Below are 16,022 nucleotides of genomic sequence, written 5' to 3'. Positions count from 1 at the left end.
CTGGTATTGTCAGTGCAAACAGTTCCCAACGTTGATCTGATAGAGATATGATATTCATACTGCTCGTACTGACAATACGAGTGCTTTGAAGCATGGCATAACACTACAGTAGAGCAAAAAAAAATTGTCCCAACTGGGTGAAACTGGGTGGTTCATGCATGATTTGTGGCATTACTCGAGTTGTTATATACTTGATGAACCATGTTAAGATATCATGCTGATGTGTTAGAGATCTAGTAACCAGATGTTGATAAATCCCTGCTCGGGATACAGCTGGATGACAAACTCTTGTCTGTAACAATAAATAGGGAAAGAGCCCGGCTGCGAACGTGGGGCGAGAGCGTATATATCTCTATTATATAAGGTGTCCTAACGACCTCGACCAATTACACGAATGAATTCAGATCTCATTTACATAACAATACATAAAAGATTAGTCCCAGCATATTGTAACTGATATACGGCTTTGTTTATTATATGTATCACGAGGCTCATTCAACTTTTACGAGGCTTGTAATTATTGTATGCGTCATCTATAGTTCTATTGATTCATGTTTGTTACAATGTATAGGCCTAGGCCGTAATTTTGAATACGTGTATGAGGTACATATATATTGTAACAATGTTAATATCGATTGATTTAAGCAGGCATTTTCCTGTAGGTACAACTTAAAACATCGAGGTTCTTCATGGATCAAGAGTTTGTGCCTAAACCACATGTGTTTACATAATATTTCATTATAGCTGGTTGAAACGTAAGAGATAAGATTGTAGTTGTAGTGTAGGCCTATACCTTACTTTCTTGTTCTCTCGTTCATTTCTCAAGTTTAACATTGCTTGACAAGTTGCCATGCGGTGAGTTTAGAAGCGTCCATGATAGTCGAATGCTTAAAGAGAGATACATGTGGATGGAAGTGTAGTCTGCTACAAGTTAATACAGCGCAGTCGAATCAGTAATAATAAAATTAGGCATGAACCTAGCCAACGAACAAAAGAAGAAAAATCATAGGCCTATAACATGTTATAGGTAAAGCCTATATGACGCAAACTTAAAGGAACCCGACTTTAAACATTGACTAGTTCGAGAATTAACAGTCGGCATCAACCGGACGGTTATAATTGCAGCGATCCTTAAAAACACTTTCGGGCAATCTCAGAATGTGCGAATATTGCATGACTCTAGTCAAAATAACGCAAATTTACAACTGAAGTTACAACTATAAGTGCTGCTCATGATCTCATCAACACTAAGTTCCAATTATTTTCCACTTTGCCCGAGCGACGCTTTGGCTTCGTGTAAAACGCAACATTGCAGTGATATATTCCGGTAGATATCGTCAGCCTCATCCGACGGTAATTCTAGTGTCAATCTGAGGCTGACTCGGCTGTAAATTGCCGCGTCAATCTTGTTTTACAAATTCATTGCTACATCAGCTTTAGTATTCTGTTCGTTGTCGCGTTAGTCGAGTCTTGAATGCCTTGATCTGTACTATCATTCATTGCAAACAAACAGGTTTTTTATGTTTAAGTATTCGATACATATTTAGTTGTTGTAGCCTATGTGTAGCTCACAATTTTTTTTGTAGGCGTGCTGGCGAAACGCCTTTTCTTTGCGAACCTCTAAAAACGTCTCTCTGTTTTGCCTTTCACAGCGGCGCATTCCACACTATATGATAGCAAAGTTATATCTTACCATAATATCGTCCATCAGTAACAGAAACATACGTCTCCGCGTTCTTTTATGTATTACATGTGTTATAATTAGTATGTGTTATATATTTATGTGTTATATGTATTGTATGTTTATGCGTTATACATATATGTGCTGTTTTTAGTTAGTGGAGTATTGTGGGAGAGAGTCGGTAGGGCAAAGAATTATAATGAAAGAGTATAATTAGCAAACATTATTTTGGTGGACGAGTAGAACAATGGAGCGCGAAAGGTAAAATAACTTTTTCCCAATCGCAAATAAGCAGATAAAAATGTTATGGTAGGAGGTTTCTTATTGGGCGGGGAGATGCGGGACCGGAGCATCCCCCTCCCCGTGGGCCGAGGAAACTAACTGCGCCCACATGCTGCAGAATACATTGTAACTGTTATTGATTATTTCGATGGCGTTCGAGTTCGCGCGATTGGATTCGCGCGATTGTCCTGCAGCATGGTTCACGTCGGACGGTTCCTGCTGTAGCTAAACAACAGGGAGGTGTTATTGCATTCTATTGATAGTTTAGTCTTATCATAGAGTTATCAAAAAACATGTTCTTAATACACTACATACACAGTGTATCAATCTCAGTTGGCTGGCGCAGGCTGTTTCCTCTCCCATGGTGCCGTGTGTTGCAGGCTGGGGCCTAAGTTACTACCGATTCAGTGATCCACGTCCGTCGGCGCTGAGACCTTGAAACAAGCGACGCATATTTGGCGCCTCGGACAAAACTACGGCACCTTTCGCGACCAATCAGAAATCGGCGCTTTCGGAACCTCAACTTGTCAGGAGCCTCGGTGCCTCGGGTCTAGCGGCACCCCGGTTCCCAGCAGTTATGCAGGTATAGTAGGCAAATCCATACAGGTTGCGGATATCTAACCGTAAAATAGGAGGCATCGAGCTGTATGCTAAATACATATTGAAAGACATTAACATATAGCCTTTATATAAGTATAGCTCAGAATTCAGGGTAACAGGTAGAGCCTATCAATGACGTCACTGCTACACTCACGTACATCGTCACTAAGAATAAACCCGTTTCGCGACGATGATATTTACTATACGTATACAGCATCTATTTGTAACCGTCTCAAAACAAGTCTGAGACGCCCGTCTGGAGTTTTGCGCATGCGTGTTCGATGACCGTTTTTGCAAATAAATGCACTCGTACGTTCGACGGGCACTTCGCTGTATCCATTAAGGAATGAATAGATATACATATATTCGATATTAGCCGAATGGAGAAGAACGACTAATGCAATTAAAGATATGAATTTCGTGTTTCAGATTAATAACTTATATTTTGCTCTTAGTTAATTGTAAATTGCGAACAAGTATCGAAAAGCTAGTCTGTAGACTGACTAGGAGAGAAGCTTCAATTTCGGGTTGCAAGAAACGAGAGTTGTTTAGAGTATAATTCAGTTACCCAACTTTGTAAGCATCATTGAGAGCTTTATTGCAAATTTCCAAGGAAATGGAAGTTTTTCTCCATTCCCATAAGATCTATATATTAATTAACTTTTATGTAAGTTCGCGTGTCATCTCTATAGCCTTGTTTGTAGGAAAAAGTAGAAGAAACAGGCCCAGCTTCCTGGTTTATTCATTACCGCATGCACTCGAGTTAACAATAGCAATGCAAATAATGGAAGATATCACAGACTTGAAAACTGAATGATTTTTCATACACGTATTTTGCGGTTGACTATGAGTTGAATATATGAAATATATAATCTTGTTTGCTCTGGTATTAAACTGGAAGCTATACATTTAACCCTGAAGGCTTTCTTTTCAATGGAACTCAGGATCATAAACCACTATTCAGTGATGTGTGTCACTGATTTGGTACATTATTCAAAGCGTATATTAATTAGAAAGAAGTATTGTCACTTCGTTAGATGCCAAAAAAAAAAAAAAAAAAAAAATAGAAAACGATTTTTCTTTCTCTATTTACCGATGGGATTCTATGAAACTATACACATATCGTATGCTCTGTTGCGTATCATTGACATGACAGTCTATCGTTTATGTAATCATTTGCTTATTAAAAGGTATTCTCTCAGCTAGGAAATTTTTTAGAGGGCGGGCCAATTTCTTAGGTTTCGCTAGTACACCGTTACTCCACTTTCTGACTTGGTCACGTGATACGGTATATGTAATGTACTGCCACTGTAGTGTTTATCATGTATGAAAATGTACGTAATGTATAACACAGTTTCATGCAGTGTTAGCATAACACGCGTACTTGTATACACGCTGTCCAGAAATTGCTGTCACTTTTCATGTTAGTTTTCGTGATTACATGGACTGTCATATAGACAAACAGACACAATTATAATAAAGCAGGGCCAGGCCCGTATGCCAGAAAGTTTCAGTTCAGAGAGGCACTAGCAATGTAAGGAGGTACACAATACTCGTTTCCTGTAACTTGTGGACATTTTGTTCACATGGTGGTGGGCACAGATTGGGGGCGAGGACACAGTAGTCTACATGGGGACGGAAGGGGGAACGTCCCTATGTGCCCCCAACATAATATGGGCCTGAGTATAGTGCACTGGGATTAGGTGCAGGGCTTAAGGAGGTACCCGATGTAGCTAGTTCGTGTTCATACTTTCATCATCGCAACCAATTCAATAACAAACTATATATATATATATATATATATATATATATATATATATATATATATATATATATATATAACGGTGTTTATATATTTGAACCGCACAAAACTATGCGATGACTGAAAGACAAACCATATGTTTGCTATAATTGCTTCCCTTATTTACTTATGAATTCATGTATTGCTCTTTCGTGCATGCTGAATGTTATCTCATATGAACATACTAATGTTCGACTGTATTGAACATTTCGTGAATCTTGTCTCACAAGAACAAGTTTATATTTCGAATAAACGAGGCAGGATCGAGAATACTACTGCTGTATGTAAATTTTTAGCGCTCAACGTTAATATGACAACAGGGAACCAACATAGCGAAATGTTAATTTATAAATAAAAACATTACCTTAGAGAGAAGGGAACTCAATAATTTTATGTAAATGTAATCGTACCAAGATATATGCATTTTACTCTCATATAATATATGAATTTATTAGAGTTCAAAATAACATGAGATCAAGGAACATCATCACTTTTATGTAAATAATGTCTTATGTAAACATGCTAGTGTTCCAAATAATCTAAGGGGAGATTACATCATAGCTGTAAGTAATGTTACCTGATAAAACATTCGACATAACCCGAGAGTAGGGGAACATCATTGTTTTATGTAATCAATGTGAAATTGAATGATATTATATGCACGCACGCATGCGTGCACGAGTACAATGCTATATAGCAAGCCTCATGAAAAGACTGCGTGTTACATCCAATGTGAGTGGCGGTATCCGTAACGTCCTTTCCAAATTTATCATATATCTTTTATCAGCGAAATCCTTTAATTAATGAATATCGAATTTGAATGTCTTTCTTAATAATAAAAAAGTTACAAGAGAAAATATTATTTCGCAATCTCTCAATCAAGTCATTTCATGCAATGCTTTTATGACATCTTTATCAGAAATCATGATTTTAAGGTTGTTTAATAAAAAATATAAACACACACTCACACTCACTTACTCACCCACACAAACCAGTGATTCCTCAAAGAAAGACAGCATTACTATTGTATACAAATTACAACAGATATGTTGCTCAATAATTTCCATTTGTTTACAGCAACCTTCATTTACTTCCGCTTAATGGCAAGGCTCTTATCATCTTATCATGGATGCAAAATGACGGGGGGGGGGGGGGGGGACAATAACATATCCGTGAAGGTTTTCAGTCGAAATGTCTTGATGTATAAGAAAGAATGTTTTTATTTTATTCCGCATCCGAATCAGCGCAGGTGATTCTTGAATGGGTTGAAATACGCCTTGAAATGTTATGACAAGACGAATGTGCATGTAATATATATGTAATATATATATATATATATATAACTGAAAACGTTATATATATATATATATATATATATATATATATATATATATATTATGTATAGGCCTACAGCTTAACACAAAAAGACTAAAATTTTCTTTAGGATTAAGGAAAACCTAACTCGAATGTTTACATGGAATCATGACAGTCATACCTGATTGTATTCACAATGTGCTCACCGTGAATCCTGTAAAAAGGAAGTCATCAAAGAAACTCTTGCTGTGAAGAAGAACTGTGCCTCGAATACACCATTCTTTCACATGTATTCATTGGCACACGTGCACCTATATTCCGCTCATGATGCAAGCTTGGGTCCCGCAACTGTCCTCCTATACTTACCACCCCTCGTTAGGCGTTTCATGGCGTAGCCTTGGGGATCCAGGTGAGCGGAGTAGGGTGGGGAAGGGGGTATGGAGTTCCAGACCGTGCTCTATTGCAATTTATGACATTGTATACTTGATAACTATTGACTCTCGCCAGGGCAATAGTGGGCATCACAGAAGAAAGGAGGCTATAATCCCTGACGTTGGACAATTTAAAATAAACGGTCTCATGACAATATTCACAACTTAATTGCGAAAATAACATTGTAAAGATGTTATAAAGACAGGGATCGTCTGATGTCCAGGTCCTTGATCAAGTCAATACATGTGATAGGCTATGCATAAGTCCCCAGTGTAATAGTATATCATGTATGGGATAGGCTATGCATAAGTCCCCAGTGTAATAGTATATCATGTATGGGATAGGCTATGCATAATCCCCATGGTAATAGTACAACATGTATGTTAATTTAAAGACTTCATCCACAGTAGACTATAAATTGTTCTGTCTGATACACAATCCTTCCCGCTTTTAATTTTATTTATTTATTACACCATTATCTATTCTGAGACTGTTGCAATGTAGACAATACGAATCAAAATTTCTTCCATGTATATTTTTTACCGCGCTTTCACGATGAGCAGACGGCTTGCAGTATATTCCATTAGAGATCTGTATTTCAAAAGGAAAGATTCTTCGAACGAGGATCGATCCATTAAGGAAATGTCTCTACGCGGCCAAAAGAAAACATGAACACAATTTTCCAGTTGCATAGAATTGAGAAAAACAGCCTTGGAATTTTTTCGCAGGAATATTTGGACAGCGCCAAAGTAAACAAGCGAATCCGACGAATCCATTTTATAATTAAGGGTGTATAGAATTTAAATAAAAAGAAATCTCATTATCCGTTGCATATTATACTGCAGTATATTACAAGCAATTAATACAATTAATAGGTTATTCAAGTATGAAGGGAACGCTGTAGTAGCAGCAAGCATCGTGACTGCAAGAAGAATTTAATCATAGTAATATACGGCAAGGCCTACTACACTTTCGTTTAGTTTTGTGAGGGAGGGGGCAGGGGGGGGCTTAGTTTTGTGCCAAGGGGGTAGGCCATCAGCGTCTACCTTCATGACGGTTACGATTGGTCTACATGTAGACAATTAAATGGACAGTCCAGAGGATATTTTTTGTTTTGGCTGGTGAAATTTGTTTGCAATTTCTGTATGGCGTCCTCTAAATGTTAATAATCGAAATTGTCACATGCAGTTTGAACCTTCAATGAACTTGAGGCAAAATGGTGTGATGTCATAGATGCACACAGACAGCATAATGTATACTTCTACGTTGACCTATTGGATTGAATAGGATCTCTACTTTACCTATAAGGGGATGTGAAGTTAACAATTTACCAAGGACGGAGGTTTACCCATACTGAGATGCATGGCACAATTTTGAAGAAGAAAACATTGACATTATTAATATCTAAAGAAAAACATAAAACCAAGTTGATAGAGTCCTGCTATGACATCACAAACGTTTCCTCCAAGTTCACTTTTCTTGCGAAACGTCTCAACTTCAAAAGGTATTTATCTGGAAAACGGTATACATAAACCAATATAAACGTAAATGTTACCAGAATGCTTAAAGGAAGTATGTTCGTTTTTCAACTGTCCTAAGAAGGCCTACAATATCCTCTAAACTATCATTTTAATGTGGTTCAAATGTAACCTACACTGGCAGCCAAGATACGCCTACTGAAGTAACAATTAACTGCCTTATAACATCGAACATTTTTCTGAAGATACAATTATTTGTATCTTGTAAACTAAGTATGTTGCGCTGTATGATGTTCAATTTTAGTCCATAATATTAAGAACATTAAAACTAAGTTGCTATTTTGCTTGGCAAAAAGTGTAAACTATTGTATATTTTCAAACCTTTACGGTCCAGAATGTTTACGAGAGTATAATAAATTTGCAATTACAGACTTTGGTTAAAAAAAAGTTAGAACATTCTGCGGCAAACATACTTTCGAATTGACGGACTCGCATGAACAGAATACTATGTGATCATACTAATGCAACGCAAGCTGGCGTTGGATTGTGCTCACTTTGTAGGCGTAAAGAGGCGTGGCTTCACACACCCTAACCGAGGTTCTGGATACAGTTAAAACTCTCCACAATCAATAGATTCAAGGCATGATGTCCTTCGCCGTTCACTCTTTGAATCGATCTTTCCCATCCACGTCGCTTCATTTTCCTCTCTTTTTTTTTTTCGCTCTCCAATTTTCGTCCCCACGCGACTTGCACGCGACACTTGCTAAGAGTTCAACACAAATGCACACATGCATAACAAATGCCTCATGTACGTAGTTGCATTAGCAGGCGAGTAGAAATCACCGGATTGGGAAGTTACAACTTCATAATCTAGCGACCTCACTCACATACACTTGATTTGCGCGGACTGAATAGAGCCGGGTAACGTAAGCGCATATTTTGTTGATTAGTTATTGTATTTCCATGAAATCGAAGAAAGAGAAAAACAACATCATTAAAACGAATATGGAACTTGCCGAATAGATAAGATAAGATAAAGATAAGATAAAAACTTAGAGATCACGTATATGCTAACAGACAATCAGTCACCGGGAAAGGGTGTGGGGGGGGGGGCAGGAGAAAAATAAGAGTAAGGAAGAGCCTTGGTGGACCTCTTGTCCATATCTCCCATGAGTTATTATCAACCCTCCCCCCTCCCCCTTCGGCTATCAAGAATTTCTCATTTCAAAGGTCTTCCCTTTTCAAAGCAAACACAAGAAATTCTACATATAACATATAATCACGGCGTTAAAGCTGAAGAACGATTCAAAGTTTGTCACAACGTTTAAGCATATGTTAATATCGTTACGAATATTCATACAAGAAAAAGAGTAGCATTTTGTAAAGGATACGTCGATACAATCTGATGTGACTCGGTTTCATCCGGCATGTCAATGTTGAAAACCACGATGCCATGTTGAAGAATTGGATCGAGAATTGATGAGCTTTCCGATTTCTTTGGAATAATCCTTCCCATGATTTTAATATTCTCACAAAAATATGAAATCTTCACGATGATAGCTCCTGCTTCTAATCGAACGAAAGTCCCACCGATCCGTATAAATTATTTTCCGATTGACAGGGCTTTCGTTCTAACAGAAGTAGAAGCACAAACACATTTGAATCGCCCTTTGTCGGTGTACTGGTTCCACGAAACATGATTTACAGATGATCTCCTCGTCCACTGTGGTAATTCCTATTATTTCACTTTATTTTCATTTCATTTTCCAAATAAGCGTCTGCCGGAAGCCTACACGTCTGTCGTCTGGGTAACGAAACAGTGATCTGAGCTCTAGATTACGTTTACCGTCTCTCTCATAGTCTCACAGTGGAACGATCGTGATTCTAAAAGTATCCCTCTCGGAGCTAACGAAGAACCAAGTCCAACCATCTTTCCTTGATCTTGAACGAGTAACGAATAACTTGCCTAACAGTTACAAAAAATGACTTCATTCCATCTGCAAAGAAATAAGGAAAGTAAAACGTTTCACCTCATTGCGAAACTATGGCATCACCGATTGACAAAATAGCCTACACCCTGACACGATTTTGTTGTTTATATATGATATCTCCAACACGGGTGCAAGATCTACTTTAGATATTTGGGGAACCATTGTACACAAACATCTTAATCACAGCAACCAAACTTGATTGTTCGCCGTGTACTTCTCATTAAATTCCGTGTATGACACGCAGTATCTGAGGAGTTGCAGCTTGACCTGACATGATGTCATTGACCATGCCGTTAACCATTCAAATTACCCACTTTGCAGGAGAAGGGTGTTTGCGGCTTGCCTATTTTCCCAAGACTAACAGCATGATTGCATAATACCAACATACTACATATTAAACGAAAAACACGCCATATCGAACAGAAAGCTGCATGGTGCAGTATAGTTTAACATAGAGCAGGTATTTTAACTGAGGAAGGGAATAAAATAGGAAGCTATTTGAGGATAGTTTTATAGGACCTTGTCTGATAAGAGCTATACATTTTAACAATATGTTTAGTGAAAACCAACTTTTATTCTTTCTCCTGATATCTTTGCTTTTTTGTTTTGGTAAAAGAGAGAGAAAAGAAACCAAGCATATATGTATAGAATGATATAAATACCATGTTTGCACTCGTCAAAGCTCCTGCACTAGGCCATTGTTTGCCCTGCCATACGAATAAATACCGGATATAATGTTTTCTACTACACATATACAGCAAACTCTCTCACCCAAAAGCTCCGTTGATAGCCTGTTGTATTATAAAGCAAATGGTTTTTGTTTATGAGTTAAATTGTTAGCACATGTAGTTTTGTAACTGGACATAACCAGTGGTACGCAAGGCGTGCCCATACTAAATGAAACATAATATTTTCAGAATTAATTACATCTTATAAACAAGCGTCAACCGGGTAACAAATGAATACCACTATAGAATTCCAACGCTATATTTTAAATACTTTCCACTATTTGCTGACATATCCTTGGCCCTAACTCTTTTATCTTTTTCTTAATCTCAGCGGGGCGCTTCGTGTGGGAGTCGTTAGAGATTTATTTTGTGCACCTCGTTTACAAAGCTATACTGGTAACTATTTCTCATTGTACTGTACGGTCTGTACACTAGTGACTGAGATATCTTCTCTTTCAGTTGAGAACTACAACGAGTACCCTGTACCCGAATTTTGCTGTTCTCCAGTTTTCACAAAACTAACTAGCAAGAAAAACAGTACCGTTCATACCCAAGAATGAAATAGTGACATTGTAAAAATAAAACTACAAACAAAGAAGAAACGAAAAAAGCAAATAAAATATCGAAAATCCAAGCATAAACCTTATATTGATAGATTTTAGATTGGGAAGCTCTAAAAGATAAGGCAAACTGAATCCTTAGTTTTGCGGTTATAGCATTTGAAATAATAATAATAATTAACAGTTCTTGTATAGCGCAATACTGTTAAAGACTTAATTTTGGGGTTATTACGACATTGCCTCAAATCGACTGAATCATAATTGTTTCTCTTTGTTACCAAACAGATGTTACTTCGCCATAGTTACCACCAAAGAGTTAGCACTATATATACAAGGTGTGATTTGAAGTTTTATGTATAGCAGAACGACTTGTTTTATTTAACACTGTATACTATGACTCACAGTATTTGGGATTTTTTTTAAAGATAACTTGCTTGAACAATTTTTTTTTTTGGTGTAATACTCTGGAAAAAAGGAAGAAACTGATGTTGAGTTGTTTGCATTATTAATTGTTAGAACGTATGAGAGATATAAGAGCGTATACAAAGTAAATATTATAGTTAAAACTATATATGCATTTTTAATCTGATAGGATACCAGAAGAAAACCTAAGCTGCTTAGGCTTCAATTATGTATAATAGTTAAGCTTCTTGCTGGCTTTTATGGGCGTACAGTATAGATAATTCATATTGGTAGTTACTATATTCTATATTTTAATAAGATCTTATTGGGTAACAAAATAACGGTTGATGTCAACAATGCACTTTTGAACTTTCAAAAAGTACAACTTCATCATTTAGAGAAGATATAGACGATATATAAGCTGAAAACATCCGAAATCGGATTAGTTACCTATTTATATAAGAATAAACATAACTGTTAAGAATATATATTTTGCGGATTTGTTTTAGTCATGATTTCATGTTATACAGTTTTCACTTCTTGCCAGAAAAAAATGTACGGAGGAAACGTTTGCCAAGCTGGATTTAAAATGATCTTTATCAACATTCTGCTATACTGGTAGATTACAAATGGCTTTACATATCATTATTGAGATTACATTAACAATAAGATTAAAGATAGATATAATTGATATTTACTTACTAAAACAGCAGAATCACCATATTTTGTAAGTTTAAAGTAATCTGTTTTTTTTTACAGAAAACGAATAAAATATTCAGATAATTTTAAACGAGTATTCTAATCTTATGAACAAAATGGAGATCTCTTCTTTGACAATGTTACTACGAGAACGGTGTAGAACAGATTCAAGTTAAATGATCCTTTTGAAATTCAAAAGATATTCTTTAAAGATACGTGTTGATTATATGATGATCAAATTTTACGATATCATTCCACATTTAACTCTCATAACAATGTAGGATATAACCTTGTCTAGCGAAAAGAAAAATCTTTCTTTCAAAGAATGAAGACAGATAACAAAAAAATTCTAAATTGTGGTTTCATATGACTAATACTAACGTGAAAGTTGTTTGGATGACAAAAGATTCAAGTTCATTATTAACCCACAAATCAATCTTCATTTTGGTAAATATGCCTAGTATTGTACTAAATTTCATTGTTCGATATTTTCTTTTCATGAATACTGGATAGGTTTGTTAATACTGTTGACCAAAAACACAAAAGCTGGTTTGATGGAATATAAAATGAAGCAGAAGGAAACTTAGTTAAAATGTAACAGTTTAAAATTCACCTTAAAAATAGCAAAAGCTGTCGAAGAAATTGGGAAAAGGTGTTGTAGGTGTTTTGGAACTTCGTGACCATGTTAACATATCTAGCCGTTTCTGTATCACAATATAGCCACTTTCAGTGACGATGTATGTATCAAATTTGCCCTGAAGAACCAAGGAATAGTGATTTTATTGATTGAACAATATTGGATTGTCAATAAGGTCGTATTCTTCCTTGGCTCATCGACATTTTTTTGCTCTTAAGTAAATTAACTTTTGAGTACGTTTTTATTCCTCTTCATCTAAAGACTTCATTACATATATGTTGTTCTTAATTCACCAGTATTAATTCATTTATCTTTTCATAAATGCTCATGTAATTAATCATTCTTCTTGCATAATAGGCCATTTTGTATATGCTTCATGATATAGTTCGATATTTTTATTTAATACTTGCAATAAATTTTCACCAGTGTTTCTTTATAGGATGCATTGCATTACTAATATCGTATATACATATATATTATATTTCATTACTAATATTATATTATATTATAGATATGCCTTCTCCCGATGGTAACAGTTTCTTGTCAAGATACATTCCCTGGGGTCTTAGAGACTGAAATAATTATATCTATAATAAGATAATGACAAAATAAGAGAAATCAAACTGACATCAACTTACTGGACCTAATTATTATCGACAGATTCACCCAAGTTAGAAAACATTCCCTTCTATTAATCTATTTCATAATATTCATTTTCTAATTACTTCATATAACATCCTAGCCTATATGGCAATATCTTTTAATACATAAAATTATTGTAGGCCTTGACTAGGTATTGATATATTGTTTTGAAAAGTAATCACTTTTAAGAGATATTAAAAAAAAAAAAAAACCTTTGTAAAGCAAAACCAATATATAAAATATAGTTTGTGTTGTTTTGTGTGCATATTTCGCGTAGGAGGGACTTTCTAAGATGACACGCACCAAGATGAATTGACTGTTCTGTAGTTACTTTCAGTTAATTATGATTAAGATAATGCATGGGATACAAATTTGATGAATTCAATACAATACGTAAACAGTGTTTTTGGTTGATAACAATAAGTTTAGACAAACTTTGTAACATTAAATATGCTTAAATTGTGACATATCATTGATCATTTTCTAGTCAGTTGTTGAATAAATCATTCAGCCTGTAAATGTAAATAGAAAGAAATTGGAACATTTTTGAGTGTAAAAAGGCTTCAGTATATATAATATTTATATATGAGCTCATCCAGTTTCGTCTGAATACTTTCCTTTTTAACTAGTTGTAATCTTATTGTTAACAAGTTGTTAAAAGAGAAAGTACTGTTTGATGAAAACGAGATTAATATCGGTGGCCTGAGATCCAAAATTTATTTGTTATAAGTGAACTATTAAGCCCTACGTTTACATTTTTTATTTGTGAATACTTTTGTCGTTACCTCTCTGTAAGATTTCTTACTTAATTTAATGGATATTTCCAGACTTGTCATGTTTTTGTTGGCTTAAAGCAACACGATTCCGATTCACATTCTACATCATTGGTTTAAATACTCCAATTTTATTTGGACTTTTCGATCATGTAACATAAAAGTCCACAGCATAAAATAAACCTAACGTTACCATTGAAAAATGTCGTCAAATGAAAAGTGCGTCGGAAAATATAAGGTAACAAATAATCAAATCATTTTGGCAAACCGTGTATACAATCTCGCTTCAAAACTGTTTTCTGCTGTATATTTTCACATTTTGTTTTAGATTTTCTTGTAAAGTATTACGTACGAATTCTGGCAAAATCATAGCTAACCACATCAGATTTAAAATAAAGATATAAACTCAGGCACACACACCAAAAAACAAAGGCATTGAAGAAAAATGTAAAAGGACAACTCTCAAAATTGATTTGAGTAATAAATTAAACTTTTGGTTTCTCTCATTTTGTGTTTTTAACTCTTTTTTGTTCAATTCAAATAACTTAAAAATAGACGTTTTACACTCATTTTAACGGGATTTATCATAAAAGATACACGGCCCGATGCGGCGTAATTGTTGGTTGCTCTCACGTCATTATAACAGATTAGAAAGACAGATACTACAGATTGATAAAGTATTACTCTACCTTAATGTAATGACACATATAACAGTTAACACAGTAGGTAACTGTGATGGAAATTTATTGTCGTGCAAAATGCATATTTGGAAAGAAAGTATTGATAAATATGTAATAGGTTCAAATAATAATCCGTTTATATGTACAGCCGGTATTTTAAAGTATCGTCGTAATTAGAAGTGAATTTCCTAAAACAATGAAACTGTAAGGTGAAATGCTTGGCTTCAAATGTCCAATTGGGTTCTCGAAATAACAATAATGTTTAAAACACTACTCTATTTCATTGCCTATACTTTGTTTTCTAAACTTAAAAATGCCTGTTTAGAATCAAATAAAATGAAAGGTGTGGGTGTATTTTACTTACGTTGTTTTACAGATGTATGTATATAAACCCTATAGAGATTATTATGGCCCTACCGACTTCCCGCATGCATAAGTACATTTTATGCATTATGGTCATCAAAGCAATGACTAAGACATTCTTATTATATCGTCAAAACTGTGTAAATTTTTGAGTACAAATCAAATAGATGAGTCAAGTAAAACGTTATTATCTTACCATAGATTAAGCCAAATATCCTTGAATCTTTGACGAAGTATGTTCCCCATTATTACTGCAAAACATCTCGTAGAAAGGATGGCACAGCTCAAACATTTAAGCAGATTTGTCAGAATTACACGCCCATAATTAAGATTAAGTCATACGTTGCCGATGAATGTTTGCTTGAAGTTCCCAAATAGTCACATAAAAAATATGACCGTAATCGTTTAATGGAAATACTAGGTAAGATATTTCTTTTAACAAATCGAACTCAAAGTAACATTAAACACTTCTCACTTGTAAAATGGATATGAAGAAATATGTGTGTAAAGGTATTTGCTCACTGAACTAAATCTCTGGATACACTGATTTCTTTCTTTACTCTAAAGATAAACACTTTTTTCCAACAAGCAGAAAGCAACGATAAAATAACGTCTTACTAAAATAAAAATTATGAAACAAAAGTAAACACGAAAATTGTCACAGAAATAAAAATTTCTCCGGAAAAAAAAATGTCCAAATGTTCCACTTCATCGTCATTGCGATACTATAGACTCATACAAAAACGATCTCAAGGAGGACATTTTCTATTATAAGTGACGTCATAGATGCGATTGACCGATCTAGCAGACGACATAGCCAACAAGGTCATAGGATTGGTGCCCAGAGTTTGCACTTGCGCAAATTCACTTTTTTCGTCTACTAGAGGTTAATTTATGAAAGTGGAAGAAATGGAATGATACCGTACTTCATGTATTATGCATACATATATATATATATA

General features: G+C 35.2%; 1 protein-coding gene across 1 annotated transcript in view; it reads left to right on the top strand.

Annotated features, from left to right (window-relative positions):
- LOC139980912 (trafficking protein particle complex subunit 11-like) overlaps positions 1-14,915 on the top strand; it is a 48,291-nt gene extending 33,376 nt beyond the window's left edge. Inside the window, exon 30 of the mRNA XM_071992956.1 lies at positions 14,894-14,915. Within this exon, the coding sequence (XP_071849057.1) occupies positions 14,894-14,900 (7 nt within the window). The 3' untranslated portion in view covers positions 14,901-14,915. The remainder of the gene's footprint in view (positions 1-14,893) is intronic.
- The last annotated feature ends 1,107 nt before the right edge of the window (positions 14,916-16,022 follow it).

This window comes from Apostichopus japonicus, chromosome 15 (genome assembly GCF_037975245.1).
Source record: "Apostichopus japonicus isolate 1M-3 chromosome 15, ASM3797524v1, whole genome shotgun sequence".
NCBI lineage: Eukaryota > Metazoa > Echinodermata > Holothuroidea > Aspidochirotida > Stichopodidae > Apostichopus > Apostichopus japonicus.
The sequence above is the reverse complement of the archived record's forward strand: the minus strand, read 5'-3'. Positions and strand labels throughout refer to the sequence as shown.